At 43.8% G+C, this 21562-nt stretch overlaps 1 protein-coding gene across 1 annotated transcript in view; it reads left to right on the top strand.

Moving 5' to 3' along the window:
• The window catches only part of ADAMTS17 (ADAM metallopeptidase with thrombospondin type 1 motif, 17), an 87977-nt gene that overhangs the window by 58042 nt on the left and 8373 nt on the right, over positions 1-21562 (top strand). Inside the window, exons 5-7 of the mRNA XM_011965265.1 lie at positions 1177-1349; positions 19680-19763; positions 20481-20638. Coding sequence (XP_011820655.1) covers positions 1177-1349; positions 19680-19763; positions 20481-20638 — 415 coding nt within the window. The remainder of the gene's footprint in view (positions 1-1176; positions 1350-19679; positions 19764-20480; positions 20639-21562) is intronic.

The following is a 21562-nucleotide window of genomic DNA, read 5'->3' as shown; positions in this document are numbered from 1 at the left end:
TGAGAGAGAGACCTCATTCACATAACTTTTATTACAGTGTATTGTTATAGTTCTATTAGTTATTGTAAATCTCTTACTATGCCTAATTTATAAACGACACGTTATCGTAAGTATATATGCATAGGACGTAACATAGTCTAGTAGGTGTAGGGTTGGGTACTGTCTGTAGTTTCAGGGATCCACTGGAGGTCTTGGAACATAGCTGCTACAGATAAAGAGGGCCTACTGTATCCACTTGTGGTCCTGGAAAGATTTGGGTCACTTTATGAAGCCGGTTAGTGCATATGTAGACTGTGTGTAGCAGAGATGTGTCCATATAGGCTAGTGCTAACATGGAAATAACTATCAAATGAAAGAAAAGCCTTCCTGTTTATATTCAGATTCTGAAAATGCATGCTGTTCATATTAATCTGTTGTGTTGGTCAGAGGTGTTTCTGTGTACAGAGACTATGGCAGCTTTGGACCTGTCGGTGTGGGCTCTTTAATAACAATAGCTGTTTATCAGAGTAAGATTTTACAGGGATATAGATTATCTAAAGAATCAGTGGAGAATTACTCACACATTTACTACTAATCCTTCCCTATTGTGAGGAAAGAGAAGATTTACATTTTAGCCTGGATGTAGGTCATATGACTTTTCTTCTGACTCTGTATTTTTTTAAAAAGCATAGTTTTTATGCCTACCAACATTTATGGCTCCTGATTCCTGAGTCCGAGAAGAGTTATTGGGATTCCTGCCCCCAGGGGAGTGTCCTGTCCCCTCCGCCCAGCTTCCTTGGTCCAGTTATCCACCCTGGGTGTGGCCTTTCAGACCCCTGCCCGCTTGGTCCAGGCCTCCTTCTCTTTGCATACTTGCGTGGCTCTCCATGCTCCTCTGAAGGAGTGGGTTTTGTCTTCTGTGCCCCTCAGCCCCGTTGTCCTCCCCGACTGTGGTGGCAGTTGGGTGTGGACCCCTCATCTGGCCTCATAGCTCTTACCCTTTTGTTGGTTCAGCTTCACCCCACATGAGTGAACTTGGGGCACCCATGTGACAGTGGAGGTTGCTGGGTGCTGGGCCCCTCTAGGCCTGTCGAGACGGACCACTCTCTCGGGCAGGCTTGACAGAAGGCCTGTTCGCTGCATGGTTTTGGAAGTCGGTAAGCCAAGGACTGCACAAATGTCTCCATCATTTTCTAGAAAAGAAGAAGCCGAGGCGGGGCAGGCCTTCGCGGGACTGGCGGGAGCGGAGGAACGCCATCCAGCTCACCAGCGAGCACACGGTGGAGACCCTGGTGGTGGCCGACGCCGACATGGTGCAGTACCACGGGGCCGAGGCCGCCCAGAGGTTCATCCTGACCGTCATGAACATGGTGAGTCCGGAGCTGGGGTCCTGACGTGGGGGGCTCTGTTTTCTCCTTGATGAGAGATCTGGAAGCGGGTGCTGTGTCCTCATCTCCTCAAGTGAGGAAGACACTGGGTTAGGGGATAGGGGAACATAGCCTGGTGATTCCAGGCATCGAGGAGGGCAAGTAACTGGGGGACATCCCAATGGGAGAGTGCCTGCCCTCGACTCCACACTGGTGTGGTGTTAAGTGCCCAGATCTGCTCAGTGACGGGGCCGCTTGTTACCAGAAGGCTTCCCAAAAGCTTTGCGATGCATCAGACCCAGTCCAAGGGGCATTCGAGGTCATGTGAATCCCAGACCCTGCTCCAAGGAGTCCATAGTCTAGCAGGAGGAACAAATTCTGACTTCTCTGGAAAACAGAGCTTACTGTATGGTGAGAAGTGGGGAGAGAAGTTGTCTAGTTGAGGGAACCAAGGAAGGAGTCAGGATGCCCACGTCCGTCTACGTCTGATTTGTCAAATGGGGATGGCGGGAAACCTTTAGATGGGGATGGGTGGGTGGTGAGGCTGTTCTCCTCAAATGTTAGACCCTGAAGAACCTTCAAGGGCATCCTAGCTTTACCCATCCATTCATTTTCGCAGGCGTTTTTAAGGACTAAGTTATTTGACATGGCGGGAGCGGGGAGCCATAAGGGTGTGGGAGATGTGGATAGGGCTGGGTGAGGGAGGGAGGGCCAGGCATCTTGAGGAGCAGGGGCTCTACCCTGAGAAGTGGGACCACTGAAGGGAAGGGGAGCAATGTGCTGAGGTTGATGTTAGGAAGAGCAGCCCAGCAGCTGTGTGCAGGGTGGATTGGAATGGGAAGCAGTGTCGTGGAGCACTGGGGCTGGAGCAAGTGTGGGAGAGGTTGGAGTGGGAATGGAGGAGGGGCTGGCGTAAGAGGAAGGAGCTGCAGGAATTGGTGACTGGCAGGATGTAGGGGTTAGAGAGGCAGGAAGAGGAGGCAAGAGAAATCCAGGCTTCTACACCCAGGCTTCAAGCTGGGCCTCTGGGTTGGCGGTGGAGCCATTGGCTGAGAAAAGGAGGAGGAATGAGTTTGGGGCCACAGCAAAGAGTTTCCATTCTGGACAAACTGAATTCAAGGTGGAAATCAGGACAGAGGTCTTGGTGGGAAAGAGGGACCCGGGCTTTTCAGCCTACAGCTGACAGCTGAAGTAGGAGAGTGAGCAGCATTGCCTGGCTGAAATGTATCAGTGAGTAGAGAAGCTGTCCAAAGACAGCCCATGGAGCACCAGCCCTGGGGGGATGGGGCAGCGACCTGGGAGGAGGTTGTCCTGAAGAAGGGGTGACAGGTGCAGGAGGAGACTGGTTAACAATGCCAGATGGAATGGCATTAGGGAGTGTTGTTGTTAGATGCTTAATGAGAACAAATTGAAAAGTGAATGGGAAGTGAGAAGTAGAAACAGCTACAACTCAGCTGTAGAAACAGCCAAGTTGCTGATCTTGGCTACAGTAGAGGAGAGGGAAGCCTAGTCAGGTGGAATCTGGGTTAAGGGGAACTTTGTAGAGGGAAAGGGATATGAAGGTTCTGAGTGTGAGGTTTAGCCTCAGGCCTGGGCTAGACTCCTGCCCAGCCACTCATAACAGAGAAGAACCTCTCTCAGCTTGCTTCTTATCAGCAGGTCAGGGATTTAGCTCTGGCCACAGTGAGTACGTGGTGCCTGGCCACAAATGGTCAGGCTGCTTATGGAAGGGAGTGACGCGAGAGGACAGGGCAAGGTTAAACGACATGGGTGCAGTGGGGAATGACCCAGGGCCTGAGTTTTCACTGGGGACACAGCAGCCATGGGTTGTGTTGTGGGGTAGGGAGATGACACATCTATCCCTGGAATCTGCAGGGCCTTTGGGCCAGCTGCAACCAAGGTCTTGAGGTCTAGGGAAGGTACAGAGCCTGGGCTGCCCAGGCCATAGGCACCCTTGTTTGCTTGGTGTGATGAGCTCTGGAGCTCAGGGGTAAGTGCTAGGGAGGAAGTTGGCCCTGACATGAAGCGTAAGGGAGGGGCTCAGAGTGCTGGGAGGATAGCGGAGGGTGGTGGTCCTCATGGCTGGACAGGGTCTGCAGGCGGCTCTTTGCCCATGTGTGGATGTTATGTTGCTGAGAGGGATGGCTGGGGTTTTAGAGGTGGATTGGGGCAGGGCTGTGAATGGGAAAGAACACAAAAGCTGGATGAACCCTCCAATGCACCATTGCCACTGGGATCTCAGCTCTGGTAGTTGTGTAGCTGGGGCTGTGGTGTCTGGGAGGCCTGGTGGCATGTGGTGGCCTGGACAAAGGATGCCAGGATACCATGTGGTGGCCTGGACAAAGGATTCTCCCCTTGTAGGGATGGGATCCCACAGCTTGTTTCCCAGAGACTGAAGGAGGCCCCGTAGTGGGGAGACTCAGGGACATTGCCAGAGTCACACGGGAAGTCACTGGCAGAGCTATGACGACCATGTCAAGCCTTTCTTTCCCCTAACCAGCCACACAGGGAAATCAATGTTGAGGACCCCAATTCTGGGCCCAGTGGGTGTGGGGACCCCCACGACAATCCTGCTTGTCAGGAGGACAAATCTCTGGTACTTTGTCCTCCGTTTTGTTGAAGACTTTCCAGGACTGCTTTTGGGACGTGTCTCTATCTGTAGGAAATTCCCTCTGTCTCCTCCATGCCCGTCACCCCTGCTGTGCTCTGGAGGGAGGCTGCTTTGGCAGCACTCAGAGAGTAGAGGCCTCATGTTGAGCCACCGAACCCACACGTTTCCTCACATGCCAGGCTCTTCTGCAAGGCACACTTGCCAAGGAGGCCCCTGGGACCCTGGGCCAGGGATCTGCTTTCCGACGTGGCCTCGGTGGGCACGTGAGGGTGCCATGCTGCTCCCACTCCTCCTTCAAAGTCATCAACTCTGGAAGTTCCATTAACTTAAAAAAAAATTTTGGCAAATTTCTTTTTCTATTTTTTTATTGTGGTAAATGTATATGTAATACAGAATTCACCATCTGAACCATTTTTATGTGTACCAGCTCAGTGGCCTAAAGCACATTCACCTTGTTGTGCAACCACCACCACCATCCACCTCCAGGACTTTTTCACTATTCCCAAAACGGAAACTTCCTACCCATTAAACACTATCTCCCCAAGCCCCTGCCAACCTCCATTCTACTTTCTGTCTGTATGAATCTAATGACTCTAGATACCTCATAGAAGTGGAATCATGCAGTATTTATCCTCTTGTGAACAAATGGCTTATTTCACTCCGCATAATGTCCACAAAGTTCATCCACGTTGTGGCGTGTGTCAGGATGGCTTTCGTTTTTCAGGATGAGTAGTATCCCATTGCACGTACGTGCACCACATTTTTCTTATCCATTCGTCCATCAGTGTATGCCTGGGCTGTTTCCACCTTTTGCTATTGTGAATAATGCTGCTATGAACATGGGTGTGCAAATCTCTGTTCAAGTCCCTGCCTTCAATTCTTTCGGGCATACACCTGGAAATGGAATTGCTTAGGTTAACTTTTGATGTTGCTCAGCTGCGAGAAATAGTTCCGTGTTAACTTTTGATGGTGCTCATTTCTGAGAAATAGTTCCATGTTCCTCATGTGCACAAACCCAGGTCTCCCCGGTGGCCGGTTAATGATGGGCTGCATTGCTCCAGTCTGCCCGGAGCATGCCTGAGATGAGGGCTGGAGGGGCTTGGCTCTGTACCAGATGCTTTCATCTGCAGATTATTTTTTCTTTCTCTTTTTAAAAATTATCCAGGGCACAAGTGCAAGGAATAAACATTCATTACAACAGCTAAGGTAGTAATAAGGCAGAACTTCTACTTTGATATTTGCTTTCATAATTTATCATCCAGGCAGGGGTGGTTGTTTGATCCCAGGCAGGAAGTGGGAAGGGAATGGGGTTGGTACATGGAGACAGGCCTTCCCACCCGCACCCCTCATGGGCCGTAAAGACTGAAGGGCTCTGTTTCTTGCCTTTGATTGAACACCCTTCACCCCTCTTCAGGGGCTTGTACTAAGACGCTGGAGGCTCAAGAGCCCGGGGCTGAGGGCAGACCTGGGGCCAACATGTGAAGTTTGGATTGAGATGTTTCCTGAGGAGGCCTGCCTAATGAAGGTGATCCCGCTGTGAGAAGGGCTGAGTGTGATGACTCTGAGCCCTTCTGTCATCTATACTTGGGGTTTCCGGGCCCTTTTGATCCAAGCCAGAAGGCAAATGGAAGCAGAGTCATCAGCCCCCCAGCCCAAGTGGGCTCACACCGCAGCAGCCCTTTCTTGCCGCTCTAGCCCTGGACCACCATTCAGTAAATTGAAAAACAAGTTCCGTTTAGACGTGACACCTTGTTTAAACAAGACCACCTCCACCAGCACCTCCCTTTCTCAATTCTTCAAATCCTGGTTTAGGAAATCCAAAGAACTCTCCTGCCTGTGGCTGTTTTAGAAAAGGGCTTTCTGTTAACAAGTGAGACAACCTTTAAGCCGGGAGGAAGGGAAAGGATTGTGGCTGGGCCAGAAGGCCTGTCATTAGACAAGCCCCCTGGAACAGAGAGCAGAACGTGATGCCAGCGAGCCCATCTGCTTCCCTCCAGAGCATGTTTTCTGTGGGGCTGTGGGATGAGAGTGGCCCTGTCTCCTTAACCCCTCCAGATTTGGAAGGAAACCTGCTAGAGTTGGTTGCCACCTTCATTCCAACACATTTCTCTCCGAGTTGTGGGAAATAGCATGATTCGTGCTGATGGCCGGGCACCCACTCCATCCCACCCTCCCACTTAGGTCTCTATGGTCGGAGGCCTGGCTCTCCCATGTATGCTGACCTGACTGCCAAGGCAGACCCCAGACAGGACCCTGTCCCCAAGGCAGACTGGGGGCTAACAGTGCCTCAGAGAGCTGATAACGTGGCCAAAGCTGGGAGAATTTGGCATCAGGTGTTGGCTCCAGGTTTTCACAGCATCTCACGGTTTTGATGTATTTGATTAGCATCAACCACTGGCCCCAAGGGAAGATGTGAATGCTTATGATGCACCAGCTGTCCCAGACAGCAGATAAGTGCCTCCATGTTACTGCCTTCTCATACTTGGTGGATTTTGTCATACTTGCCATTTTACAGAGAAGGAAATGGAGGCTTGGGACGTGACACAACCAGGATGCAGAGCCTGTGAGTACACAGTAGGGCAGGGACTCCAGCCCAGGACTGAGGAACCCCATGTTACCTTGTTGAAGGTGACAAGCATGTCTGGAACCCATCGTTTCTTTCCATCTCCACCCTGGACTGACTGCCATTATTTTTGGCCTTGACAGCTGCTGGCGCTTCCTTGCCAGGCTCCTCACTTCCTTTTTTTTTCCACCTTGAATCCTTGCTACAGAATAATCAGCAAGGTCCTCTTCTGACAGAATTGGAACTTTGTCACTAGGCAGCATTGAGCCCCTCTGTGGCTTCTCCCTGCCTTGGATGGGGAAGGCCCCCCACTGCCTGCCTTTCATGTAGCCCTTCAGCCTGTGTGGCCAGGGCCCATCTGCTTTGCCATTCTTTTTGCCATCTCAACACTGACTTTCACCAGGCAGCCCAAACTTGACTTACTGTCTTTCTCAGGAATGCTCTGCTTATGTGTCTTGCAGAATGAGTTCCTCTGCCTTTTAGGACTCTGTGCAAATGTCCCCTCAGAGGGACCCTTTTTGCTGATCCCTCTGATGAGGCCCACCCTGTTTTCCTCATCATAAAAGTCTGCTCTTTACTGGGTAGTCCTTATCTGAATTTACAATTCCATATTTATTTGCTTTAAAAAAAAAAAACCATTCTGCTGCAGAGGTTTTTAATGCCATTGAAGTTAAGCTGGTGTAAAGTCAGATTAGAGTGTTATAACTTTAATCCTGATTAAATATAATCTCCATAGTAACTCCAAAGAAAATAAGTAGAGAATATACACAAAAGAAAATGAAAAGGGAATTAAGTTTCACTACGTGTGTGTGTGTGTGTATATATACACACATATATATACATATGTACATGTACACACATATACACACACATATATATGTATAAAAGAAAGAAAATCAAATCAGCTAAACACAAAAGAAGTCATTAATGCAGGAAATGAGGAACCAAAGCTATTACAAGCCATATAGGAAACAAATAACAAAATGCAGAAGTAAGTCCCTCCTTATAAGTAATTACTTGAAATGTAAATTAATTAAACTTCAATCAAAGACAGAAATTGATGGCAGAATGAATTTTTTAAAAATGTAGATCCAACTATATGTGGTCTACAAGAGACTTACTTTAGATGAGACACAGAGGTTGAAAGTGAAAGGATAGAAAAAGAAATTCCATGCTAATTGTAACCAAAAGAGGGCAGGAGTAGCTATACTAACATCAGACAAAAGACACTTTAAATCAAAAAGCTTACAAGAGACAAAGGGGATGTTATGTATTAATGAAAGGTCCAATATAGCAAGAAGATAGAACAGTTATAAATGTTTACACATCTGATAATAGATCATCAAAATATGTGAAATGAAATGGATAGAACTGAGAGAAATACACAGTTATACAATACTAGTTGGAGATTTCAATCCCCACTCTCATTAGTAGATAGAACAACCAGACAGAAGAAAAGGAAAGAGAAGACTTAACACAATAAATCAACTGGACTAGCAGACATACACAGAACACTCTACCCAACAACAATAGAAGACTTTTTTTCCCTCAAGGGAACATGGGATGTTCTGCAGGGTAGACCATGTGTTAGGTCACAAATTAAGTCTCAACAGATTGAAAAGATTGATATTATACAAAGTACCATCACTGACAACAATGGGGTGAAGTTAGAAATCAGTAACAGAAGGAAAACTGGAAATTCACAGATTTGTAGAAATCAAACCACATACTATTAAATAACCAAAGAGTCAAATAAGAAATCACAGGCGACATTAGAAAATACTTGGAGATAAATGAAAACAAAAACACATGTCAAAACTTATGGGACAAGGACAAAGCACTGCTTAGGGGGAAATGTATAGCATGTATAGCGGTAAACACTTACATTTAAAAAGAAGAAAAATCTCAATCTAGCTTTACAACTTAAGGAACTAGAAGAAGAACAAGCTATTTTATTCCTTCTGCTAGCTTTGAATTTAGCTTTGGATTTAGCTATGGATTAAAGCAGAGAGAAAAGGACAGAAAAACAATACAGCCAATGAAACAGAGAGTTAGTTCTTTGAAAAGATTAAGAAAATTGACAAACCTTAGCTAGATCGACTGATAAAAAAAGCCTCAAATTACTAATAACAGAAATGAAAACAAGGACATTACTACCCATTCTACAGAAATAATAAGGATTATAAGAGAGTACTATGGACCATTGCATGTTAACAAATGGGTAACCTAGATGAAGTGGACAAATTCCTAGACACACAAAATCTACCAACACTTAATCACAAAGAAATAGGAAATTTGAAGAGTCATAATTAGTAAGGTAATTGAATCAGTAATCAAAAACCTCCTAATAAAGAATAACCCTGGACTTAATGACTTCACTGGTAAACCATACCAAACATTTAAAGAAGAGCTAACACTAGTCCTCCTGAAATTCTTCCAAAAAAGCTTGGAGAGAAGAGGAGAGAACGCTTCCTAACTCATTCTGTGAGACTGGCATTCCCTGATAACAAAGCCAAAGAAAAGAAACAAAACTACAGCCCCTTATAAGTAAGAAAACAATAGTCCATATATTCATTGATGTAAAAGTCTTGAATAAAATACTAGGAAACAAAATTCAATAGCATATTAAAATGATTATATATCATTATCAAGTGGGATTTATTCCTGGAATGCAAGGATGGCTCAACATAGGCAAACCAATAAAAAAAAGTGATATATTCCATTAACAAAATGAAGAATGATCATCCCAATTTATACAGGAAAATAATTTGACAAAATTCAGCAGCCTTTTATAATAAAAGCACTCAATAGACTAGGAATAGAAGGAAACTACCTCAACATTATAAAGGTCATATATAATATACTCACAGCTAATATTACACTCAGTGGTGAAAGACTGAAAACTTTTTCTCTAAAATCTGGAACAAGGCAAGAGTGCCTGCTTTTGCTACTTCTATTCAACATAATACTGGAAGTTCTAGCTAGAGCAGTTAGACAAGAAAAAGAAATTAAAGGCATCCAAATAAGAAAAGAAGTAGTAAAATGATCTCTGTTCACAGATGATATATTTATTATATATAGAAAACCCTAAATCTTACACATATACACAGAGACAGAGAGAATGCTAATAAATTCTCTGCAAAGTAGCCATGTACTAAACCAACTACAAAAATCAGCTGCATTTCTATATGCTAACAATAATCTGAAAAGGAAATTAAGAAAACAGTTCTGTCTTCAGTAGCATCAAAAAGAGTAAAATACTTAGGATTTAACCATATAAGGGAAAGAGTTGTACTTGGAAAGCTGTAAAACATCAATGAAGGAAATTAAGACATAAATGGAAAGCCATCATGTTCATGGAGTGGAAGACTTATTGTTAAGATATCAATGCTATCCAAAGCAGTTTACAGATTCAGTGCAATTTCTATCAAGATCCCAATGACTTTTTTGCAGAGATAGAGAAATCCATTCTGAAATTCATATGAAATCTCAAAGGACATTGAATAACCAAAACCATCTTCAAGAAAAGAACAAAGTAAGACTCACGTCCTCATTTCAGAATTTACTCAAAAGCTATAATAATCAAAACACTTTACTGACATAAAGACAAACCCAAAGACCAGTAAAATGAAGTAGAGCTCAGCAATTAACACTTATGTAGATGGTCAAATAATTTTTGATAAGGATGCCAAGACCTTCAATATGGAAGTGACAGTCTTTTCAAGATTTGGTGCTGGGAAAACTGGATATCTATATGCAAAAGAACAAAGTTAGATCCTTATCAAACATACGCAAAAATTAACTCAAAATGGATTGAAGTCCTAAACAGAAGAGGTAAAACTCTTAGAAGAAAAAATGGGAAAGGTTTTGTGAGATTTGATTTGGCAGTGATTTCTTGGGTACAACACCAAAAGCACAGGCAGCAAAAGGAAAAATAGACAAATTGGAATTCATCAAAATTAAAAACTCTTGTGCTTCAAAGGGTACTAGTCACAGAGTAAAATGGCAACCCACAGAATAGGAGGAAATATTTGCAGATCAAATATTTTATAATATCCAGCATATACAGAAAGCTTCTAAAACCCAGGAAGGAAAAAAAAAAGCAATTTAATTTAAAAAATGGCAAAGGACTTGAGTAGACATTTTTACAAAGAAGATGTACAAATGACCAGTAAGTACATGAAAAGATACTTAGCATCAATCATTAGGGAAATGGAAATTAAAGCTACAATAAAGTACCACTTCACATCCATTCCCATGGCTATGATAAAACAAAACAAAAACATAAAACAGCAAAACAAAGCAGAAGAAGTGTTGACAACGATGTGGAAAAATGGGAAATTTTGTACATTATTAGTGGAAATATATAGAAACCGGTACGATTCCTCAACAAAACAGAATTACCATATGATCCAGCAATTTCACTTTTGAGTAAACACTCAAAAATGTTTACTCCAAAGCAGGGACAAGAACAGATATTTATACACCAATGTGCATGGCAGCATTATTCACCGTAACTATATGGTGGAAGCAACCCAAAGTGTCCACAGGTGGATGAGTAGGTAAATAAATATAGTATATAGGTATAATGGAATATTATTCAGCCTTAAAAAGGAAAACAATTCTGACACATACTATAACATGGATGAGCCTTGAAGACATTATGCTAGATGAAATAAGCCAGTCACAAAAGAAAAAATACTATGATTCCACTTACGTAGAGTAGTGAATTCACAGAGACAGAAAGTAGAATAGTGCTTGCCAGATGGCTGAGGGGGAGGAGAGAATGGAGAGTTGTCTAATGGGTACAGAGTTTCAGCTTTATAAGATGAAGAAAGTTTTGGGGATGGGTAGTAGTGATGGTGTATAACAATGGGAATATATTTAATGCCACTTAAGTGCAAGCTTAAAAATATTTAAAATGGTAAAATTTTATGTTATGCATATTTTACCACAATTTTTAAAAACATCCTACATATCGCCTCCCTTTGCAGTATCTGTAAGCTCATCAAGGTGGGACTATGTCTATACCATCAACATTTACTCAGTGCCTGGTACTTATGCAGGAGATGATCCAGAAATATTTGTGTAGTCAGTGAATGCATAAATGAATGACTGATGCCGTATACCAACATCCTTTGCAAAGGATTTAGTGCTGACGTCACAGAAACAAACACTGGCTTTACTTTTTTAATTCTTTGGCAAATTCGCTTCTGGAAAGCCTTTTGTATTCCAAGCACATCCCACGGATATGGTGTATTAAACTCTGTTTGAAAGTGTTTATGCATAAATGTAATAATACGTTTACCCTTCCTACACAGCCCCTGAGGTAGGCTACTGAACTATGCGCCATCTCCTCTAGGTCTTGTCTTTTACCAAGGGTGGTATAAGATGGAGAAGATAGAACATGCATGGTTGAAAAGAAAAACAGCACCAAGAAAGAATACCTGGCAGCTACCCATGGCTTCTTATCCACAACTATTGAAGAAATAGCTCCAGAGTCACAGAAGAAATGGCTGCAGTCAGAGCAGATCCACCTTGGCCATTTTTAAGGGCTTATGAAGCGTGGAAGAGGTACCAAAGAAAACTGGCATCATGCAAAGTGGTCTCATTTTTGAACAAGGAAGAAAGGAGTCTTGTAAACCCTAGAGCGATGCATTTGGCCCTTCTTGTATTGGTTGGGGATTTTGATTACAAGCAACAGGAGCTGGATCTGGGCTGGCTGAAGTAGAAAAGGAATCCCAGTTTTGGAGGTATAGAGGGAGGCATCCAGCATCCAAATGAGGACTGAGTCTCCAAGCTCAGAGTTTAGGGAAAGTCTGGAGGGAACTTGGGAAGCCAGGCAGCAGGAGAGATTGAGTGAGGGCTGGTCATGCAGTCTTGACCTCTCAGGCTGGATTCCTGCTGCTGCTTCTCTGTCCCGAGAACATTTCCTGACTGCCTGCTGTCCCTCCTCCAGGATTCAGAGCCCTGAAGGGAATCCAGGGAACAGGACTGCTCTGGGGCTGCTGGGGCTGGCAGAGTGAGTCTCCATCCACTGAGGTTTCAATGGTGGGAAGAGGGTCCCTGCCATTCTCTAGAGCTCACCTCCTGGGAACAGTTTAACTCAATGAATACAGCAGTAGTTTCTGTTTGGCCCCTAAAAAGTAAAAATTAAAAATCAGTCAATCAATCAAAATCCCAGCAATGTGTCTGGTTACCACAAAGTCTAGAGTATGAAAGAAGCTTACTCATATAACATATGACCCAACACCTCCACTCCTGGGTACATAAAGAAATGAATGGATAGTTTCTTTAGCTGCGCAGGAGCTCTTTAGTTTAATAGATCTCACTTGTCAATTTTTGTTTTTGTTACAATTGCTTTTAGGATTTAGTCATGAATTCTTTACCAAGGCAGCTGTCCAGAAGGGTATTTCCTATGTTTTCTTCTAAGGTTGTTATAGTTTGAGGACTCGCATTTAATCTTTAATCCATCTTGAGTTAATTTTTGCATATGACGAAAAATAGGGGTCCAGTTTCATTCTTCTGTATATAACTAGCTAGCTATCCCAGCACCATTTATTGAGTGGGGAGTCTTTTCCCGATTGCTTATTTTTGTTAACTTTGTCAAAGATTAGATGGTTGTAGGTATGTGGCATTATTTTTGGGTTCCTTTTCTGTTCCATTGGTCTATGTGTCTGTTTTTGTACAAGTGCCATGTTTTTTGGTTACTGTAACCTTCTAGTATAGTTTGAAGTCAGGTAATGTGATGCTTCTGGCTTTATTCTTTTTGCTTAGGATTGCTTTGGCTGTTCTGCTCCTTTTCTGGTTCTATATGAAGTTTAGAATAGTTTTTTCTAATTCTGTGAAAATGATGTTGGTAGTTCAATAAGAATACAACCTACAGGTTGGGAGAAAATATTTGCAAACTATCTGACAAAGGTCTAACATCCAGAATCTATAAGGAATTTGAACAGTGCAAAAGCAACCCCATTAAAAAGTGTGCAAAAAACATGAACTGACACTTCTCAAAAGAAGACATACACATGGCCAACAAACATATGAAAAGATGCTCCACATCACCAATCGTCAGAGCAATGCAAATCAGTACTACAAGATACCATCTCACACCAGTGAGAATGGTCATTATTAAAAAGTCAGAAAAATAACAGATGCTGGCAAGGCACAGAGAAAAATGCTTGTACACTGTTGGTGAGAAGGTAAATTAGTTAAGTCACTGTGCAAAACAGTTTGGAGATTTCTCAGAGAACTCAAGACAGAACTACCATTTGACCCAGCAATCCCATTACTGAGTATATACCCAAAGGCATATAAATCATTCTACCATAAAAACACATGCATGCATATGTTCATTATGGCACTATTCACAATAGCAAAGACATGGAATCAACCTAAATGCCCAGCGATGGTAAACTAGATAAAGAAAATGTGGTACATATACACCATAGAATACTACACAGCCATAAAAAAGAACAAACTCATATCCTTTGCAGCAACGTGGATACAGCTAAAGGCCATTATCCTAAGTGAATTAGTGTGGGATCAGAAAACCAAATGCTGCATATTCTCACTCATAAATGGGAGCTAAACACTGGGTACATGTGGATATAAAGATGGCAACAATAAAATAGAAAAATGGATAAAATGTATTTGATAGCACAACAGGGTGACTATAGTCAATAATTGTACATTTTAAAATAACTAAAAGTGTAAATGGATTGTCTGTAAGACAAAGGATAAATGAGTACTTCATTTACCCTGATGTGATAATTATGCATTGTATGCCTGTATCAAAATATTTCATGTACCCCATAAATGTGTACACCTACTACATACCCACAAAAGTTAGAAATAAAATTTTTTAAAAGATGGCAACAGACCCTGGGGACTACTAGAGAAGGGAGACAGGGAGCGGGGCAAGGGCTGAGGAACTACCTATGGGTACTATGCTCAGTACCTGGGTAATGGGGTGATTCCCAAACTTCAGCATCACGCAGTGTACTCATGTAACCAACCTGCACACATACCGCTGAATCTAAAGTAAATGTCGACATTATAAATAAAGATATATTCATTTAGACCTACCATGAAAATAAAAAAAAGAAATGAAAGCAGAGCCTGGAAGAGATGTCTGTACACCCGTGTTCACAGCAGCGTTATTCACAATGGCTGAAAGACGGCAACAGCCAAGGTGTTCATTGGCAGATGAGCACATAAACCAAATGTGGAGTGTCCATACAATGGAGTATCATCCAGCCTTAAAAAAGAAGGAAATTCCCACACATGCCACAACATGGATGAACACTGAGGACATTATGCCAAGTGACATAAGCCAGTCACAAAAACACAAGAGCTAAATGATTCTGCTTACATGAGGTAACTGCAGTATCCAAGTCATAGAATGAGGGTGGGGTTGAGGGGACAGGGAGTTAGTGTTTCTTGAGTATAGAGCTTCAGTGTTGGAGGATGAAAAGCATTCTGGAGGTTAACTGTACAACAACATGAATGTAATTAACACTACAGTTAAGTACACGGTTGTACACTTAAAAATGGTTGAGATGGTAAATTTTATGTTATATTTGTTTCACCAGCAATATAAAAACAATTGACACACTTAGTGTGTGCTAAGGATCCTTGTGTCCTCTCCTGGGATAGAGTAGGGACCACTAGAAGTCTCATCCTCACAGAGCTCATGTAGTAGGAATGACAGGCAGCATTCAACATGCACATTAGTGAGAAGGAAAACCAGAGCATGGTGAGTGCTATGCAGAGAACCAGGTGACAGCAGTGACAGAGGTTTCAGGGTCATCTCTCTGAGAGGTGTGAGGTGGTCTTAGAGGGGAAGGTGTTAAGCCAACATAAGCAGCCAGCCAGTGGTGGTCAGGCTGGCATTGGAGAAGCAGAGAAATAGCTGGTTGCTTGTGTGTGATGGGGAGGGTGGTGGGGGCACAGTGAGAAGTGGACAGGCCGACCTTGCAGGCGGGGACACCAGGGTGTGGAGAGCATCTTTGTTCCAGGCAGTGGGAAGCTGCTACATGGGCTTAAGCAGAAGAGTGATGTGCTCTGGTTAGTGTTTTAAAATATGCTTCTGCCTGCCTCTTACCTGGGGGAATGGAGTTCGGCTCCTGGCTCTGTGTCCCTGGCAAACCACTCACCTGTGCAGGTACGTGTGGAGGGTGAAGCCTCCATCGAGCCGGGTGCCCGAGCTGACCCAAGCTGCAGAGCGGTGCTCTGGTCCCACTGTTGTGGGTTTTCCGGATGTGCTGTGGTGCTTCCTGTGTATGTCACGTGATTCTCCTTTGGTTGGGATGGCGGTGACACAGGAGCAGGAATATTTTAAAGAACAAATTGCAGACGGAAACAGGTGGTACTGATACCAGAAACCGTGGGTGTGGGCAGCCAAATTGGAAAATGGGGCCGCTTGACAGAGCTTTGGTTGTTCTTAGCTTCCTTAACGACCGTGGAATGGAATGAAAAACCTGAGCTGTTCCAGGCAAGGTCTGTTTCGAGGGAAAATGACATCAATTTTACTAAATTACCATGTGAAAGAGACAACAAGCCTCTCTCTGGTGACCAGCAAGACTAGCATCGTGCTAGAGCACTCTGGTTCCCACACTCCAGTGGGGGTGGAGGCCCTGGAGCAGGGTGGGGAAGGGGCATTGTTCAACACAGATGGCCTGCCCAACCCCAGGGTCTCTGATTCAGTGGGGGCTGGGGTGGACTCCAGAATGTGCGTTTCCAACAAGTGTCCAGGTAACGTCGGTGCTGCTGCTTTGGGGACCCCACTCAGACACTGTGCTACAGAGCATAGCTTTCTCCTGTTTGGGGGTCTTAATAGTGGTGTATGCAACCTAAGAGTGTCACCCACAAGTCCCTGTCTGGCTCTAGGGAGACCTTGGGTTATACAGGCAGGTGGTGCCCTTGTGAAGCCCAGCCTAGTGTGGTGAGCAGCTCCTCTCCTTGTGCCTCCAACCACGGCTCCTTCTATGGTCCCTGCCTGCCCCCCCTTACTGTGTCCCCACATTGCCTAGCCAGAGAAGCCGTAGTGTGCTGCTGGCAGCAGGTCCACCCTGCTAGGCCCCTAGGCTGCCAAGGAAATGTGACAAACACAGCCAGGGCTGAACACTTGCTGGGACGCAGCCAGAGCTGGACGCCGGAGACAGAATTTCCAGACGCTTGGCTGTGCTGTTCCCGCCCCAACCAGGTGTCTCCCTAAACATCATGTAGCCCTTGCCTCGACGACTTCTCCTGAGCATGAGTTTCCATGGGAAAAGAAAAGCAGAGACTTTGTTACATGTCTTTGAGGCTTGTACCTTGTGTTTTGTGGCTGTCATCGGATTTTCTTCTGGCTCGCCTGGCTTGGCACAGGACCTCAAGGGAGATTCCGAGTGTGCACCTTACCCTGTGCTCTGAGCTTTGTCAGAGCCTGTGGTCAGCACCTGGCAGGTGACAAAGTGCTTGAGCTGTGCTCAGGCTTTGGTACCTGCTCTCTTGGATGTCAGTGCCCTAGTTACATGTCAAGAGGAAATGTCTTCTTATAAGTCTTGCTAAAGAACATTATTTAGAGCATGAAGCTTTATTTTTTTAATGAGTTAACTTTGTACTTTTAATTGTAGTAAAATGCAGTTAACATGAAATTTACCGTCTTAGCCATTTTTAACTGTGTGGCTCAGTATTCTTATGTTCACATTGTTGTGCAATCGATCTCTACAGCTTTTTTATCTTGCAAAACTGAAACTCTGTACCCATTAAACACCTTCCCATTTTTGCCTCCCCCGCGGCCCCTGGAGCACGAAACTTTCACATCCCCCTTCCATCTCCCATCTTTTTAGTGGCATTTGTTTTAAGGGAGGTGACTGAGCTTTGGGCTAATGGTGTATGGAGTGCACGTGGCTCTGAACTGTTATCAGCCTGCCAAGGAGAAGATGGGTGATTTTGACAGGGGAGCTTGTTGCTACAGTTTTGTTCTTCCTGAAACTTGCACTGTTCCTTGCAGTCTTTCCTTTTGTGGCATATGAGAATATCACTGAGGATTGCTTTCTCATGTTACTTCTTTAAATCTGTAGTATTCCTTAATGTTTTTGGTTTTGACTGGGGTTGACGTGACAGGCAGTATTTAGATTGTGCTGTGCAATCTCAATGAACACTGTGCAACTTGAATTTTCTCCCTCATAACTTCAGGTTTTCATTCTTCCTAATTTTCATGTTTTGAGCTGAAATTTACCACTTTAGACCCAATTCTGATGCTGAATATTTTAGGGAAGATTTGAATTACAGCCATTGGATGGTTCTGGAAGTATCAAAACAGGAACAAGTTAGGTGCCTCCCCCTTCCTCTCCCAGGCTTGGAGATAGGTAATGAATGCATGACTTCAGAACTGGCTTGTGGATGGTCCAGTATTAAGAAAACGACAGCTAGTTCTTGAGGAAAGGAGATTTTGAAAATAACAAAAGTGAGAGCAGAACATCTAGATGTGTTCTATTTTTCCTTGTGTGAAGGAATATTACGTCACACAAAGATAGGTTTTTGTTTTTGTTTTTGTTTTTAACTGTAATAATAGTTTTCAAAGAGTAAAATTCAAGCAGTGACACAGCTGATTCCTTTGTCACGGAGATGCTCAAACACTGTGTGCCTGGCTTCTAGCACTTGTGGGCTGGGTTCGGCCGTGTCGAGCGGCTCCGCTTGGCCTGAGTTGACCCTGGCGATGCTGTCTACCGTGCTCGTCGCTTGCTGCTGCTGCTGATGTATTGATAGTGTGAACACAGCACCAGCTGGAGAAAGTTTTAATGTTCCTGCTAGAAAATTCTCCCTCCTGGGTTATGTCTATAGGTAAAAACCAAGTAGAATATTCAAAAGATTCTCATTCTTGTTCCCTCCACACCTTCCAACCGCCACCACCTTTAGTACGCTATTCACATACCTCTCGCAATCCTGCTTTCTCCGCGTTACGAAAAAGGAACTCGGCAGAGTCATAATGACCTGGGGCTCGTCAGCTGCAGTGGGCTTTTTCCATCCATGTCAACTTTGACTCCTTCGCCTTATTCCAGGTTTCCCTTCTCTTCCTTTTGAATCGCTTTCCTGTGACTGCTTGATGTTGAGGTCCTTACGATTAAGTTCTGCAACAAGATATGCAAAATTAAGAAAGATAGGTCCTTTTCTGTTACTGCAGTTTATTTCAGTGACAAACTTTGGTTACAATGGGGCTTGAGGAAATAAAGAAGGAATGTAGACCTTTTGGCTGGACAGGGCTGAGTTTGAATCAAACCATTGTGACTGGCTGTGGGTCTCACACAGGTGGCTTTACCTCAATGAACTGGTTTCCCTGTTTCCCAGCTGAGAGTGGTGGAGATGCCCGCCTTGGTGGGATGTGGCAAGGGTTAGCAATAACACAGGCTGGTGTTCAGCAGCAGGCATCTGTCTCCCCTAGCCCCTTCATGAAGGTCCCCTTAAACCCTAGGCATGAAAGCCCAGAATGGAAGTTTTCAGCCTTCTGCCCTTTCTTTTTTTCAAAACCACCTTTCCTATGTGTGTGTGTGTTTTTTTTAACCAACTATTTCCAGCTTAGCTTTATACATATACATAAGCATACTGTATATGTATGTTTGCACACATGTGTATGATTCTAGAGGTTTCTCTTATCTACATTTTTCTTTTGGCAAATCCATTTTTAAGGACATTTCTGGCTTTTCCTGGACAACTTTTTAAATAAAATCTGGGTTATGTTTCTCACATATGTATTTTTTATTCCAATAAGACTTTATGTATGGACACTGACATTTGAATTTCACGTAATTATTCTTTAGTTTTTTTTAGTACTGGAAGAATACAACCTATATTTTTAATGTTGATTTTTAAATTTTTTTATGAATGGAATTTGTATTTTAGAATAATTTAAGATGTACAGAAAAATTGATCAGTTAGTACAGAGAACTGCCATACATAGTTTCCCCGTTATGAGCCTCTCATATTAGAATGGCATGTTTGTTGTAATTAATGCACCAATACTGATACAGTGTTATAAACTAAAGTCTACACTTTATTTCTATTTCCTTATTTTTACATAATCTCTTTTCTGTGTCCCAAGTTCCCATTCAGGATACTACTGTATTTTTAAAAGTTTTTATCTTTATATCTTTATTTCTTTTTTCTGTCTTGATAGGTATACAATATGTTTCAGCACCAGAGCCTGGGGATTAAAATTAACATTCAAGTGACCAAGCTTGTCCTGCTACGACAACGTCCGGTAAGTCCCACAGGCACCTTTCAAGCATGCAGAAAATGTGGCTGGCCTGGAGCTTCCCAATTGCTGTTGAATGCTAAGCGGAGTTCCAGGGAGTTGCTGGTGTCCGTCACCCTCTGTGGCTTTGCCAGTGTGAGAGGAAAGCCGGCATCAGTACTGGAAGCATGGTGTGAGGGTGGGCTGCTGAGAATCTCAAGGAACCCTTAGCAGTGAGCCCACACACATCCCCCTCCACTCCCGGAGGGTCTCGTATGGAGTCTCTAGGATATGTGCAAAAGCTTGATGACGAGGTCTCTGGCATCATGGCTTCCCTTCTGAAACTACATTAGAGCTTCTACCCCAGTTTGGGTTCACAGCAGCATTATTTTCTGGTCTTTCAATGGCGCGCCTTCCCACACGCTGATGTTACCTGCCAAGTCAAGCCATCACCATGAGACTGAGGGAGCATTGCGTGGTTTGGGATACTGTTCTGTTTGCAGAAAATAAGATGCTTTATTAAAAAACAACATAGTCTTCATTTGCACCTAAATAAGGCCCCTGATGGTCTCTCTGGATCTGTGCCATATACCCACTGGCGTCAGGCTTTTCTTCGAGGGCGGTGAGTCATCAAATGATGTCTCAGTGAGTGACTGCCTCCACCTTAACATCCTTGCCATAGTCTGGATATAAACTCTGGCCTCCCAGGCGTTTGTGTCTCTTAACTGTCCCGATTTCTTTTAGGCTAAGTTGTCCATTGGGCACCATGGTGAGCGGTCCCTGGAGAGCTTCTGTCACTGGCAGAATGAGGAGTATGGAGGAGCACGGTACCTTGGCAATAACCAGGTTCCCGGCGGGAAGGATGACCCACCCCTGGTGGATGCTGCTGTGTTTGTGACCAGGTAAGACGGGATTTGGCCTGTAGCTGACATGCGAAAGGGAAGAGATGTTTCCTTTCAGAGAGGAAATAGGCATGTTGTTAAGAATTCAGGCTTGGAAATCAGACCTTGGGCCACCTATCTGGGCTTTGGTTTCCTCATTAGTAAGTGGGGGTTAACGGTGGTATCCACCTTTGAGGGAAGTACGATGCCTGGGCATGTAGCTGTGTCCCTCTTTGTCCCTCCTCCATTGTCACATGGTGTTCTTCCTGCGTGTCTCTCTGTCCAGACCTCCCTCTTCCTATAAAGATGACAGTCATAGGATTTGGGCTCACCTTACTCCAGTGTGACCACATCTTACCTTGATTCCACCTGCAGTGACCCTTTTTCCATGAAGGGTCACATTCACAGGTACTGAGGGTCAGGACTTGGACCATTTCTTTTTGGGGGATACAACTATTGTGTGTCGTTGATGTCGATGTGGCTATATCATTTTTTTCTTATGTTTCAACCCTCTTTGAGGAACACTGATTTTTCTTTGGTTGCTTTACTTTAATAATGTAAACAAAATGTGTTACATGTTCATACCAAAACTCTCCCTTTACAAGAAACACAGAAATATTCCTTAATAACTTAATCCATTAGATTAAAAATACCAGCTTTTTATTAGAGTTGCTAAGAATATGTCAACTTTGAATTTTAACAACTTTTTTTAATTTAAAGAAACTACTTCCCAAACTGCATGCTTGCTTTTCCTCTGTGAATTTGGACGTGAAGTTGTGGAAGGGAGAATTTTATCATATCTTTAGCTTGGGGGCAGTTTGTTTCTCCACAAAAAGTTTTTTTTGTTTTGTTTTTTGTTTTTTGAGACAGAGTCTCCTCTGTTGCCCAGGCTCGAGTGCAGTGTGATGCAATCTTGGCTCACTGCAACCTCTGCCTCCTGGGTGC

The sequence above is a fragment of the Mandrillus leucophaeus genome, unplaced genomic scaffold (genome assembly GCF_000951045.1).
Source record: "Mandrillus leucophaeus isolate KB7577 unplaced genomic scaffold, Mleu.le_1.0 Scaffold719, whole genome shotgun sequence".
Lineage (NCBI taxonomy): Eukaryota > Metazoa > Chordata > Mammalia > Primates > Cercopithecidae > Mandrillus > Mandrillus leucophaeus.
This window is presented reverse-complemented; position numbering and strand designations above follow the sequence as displayed.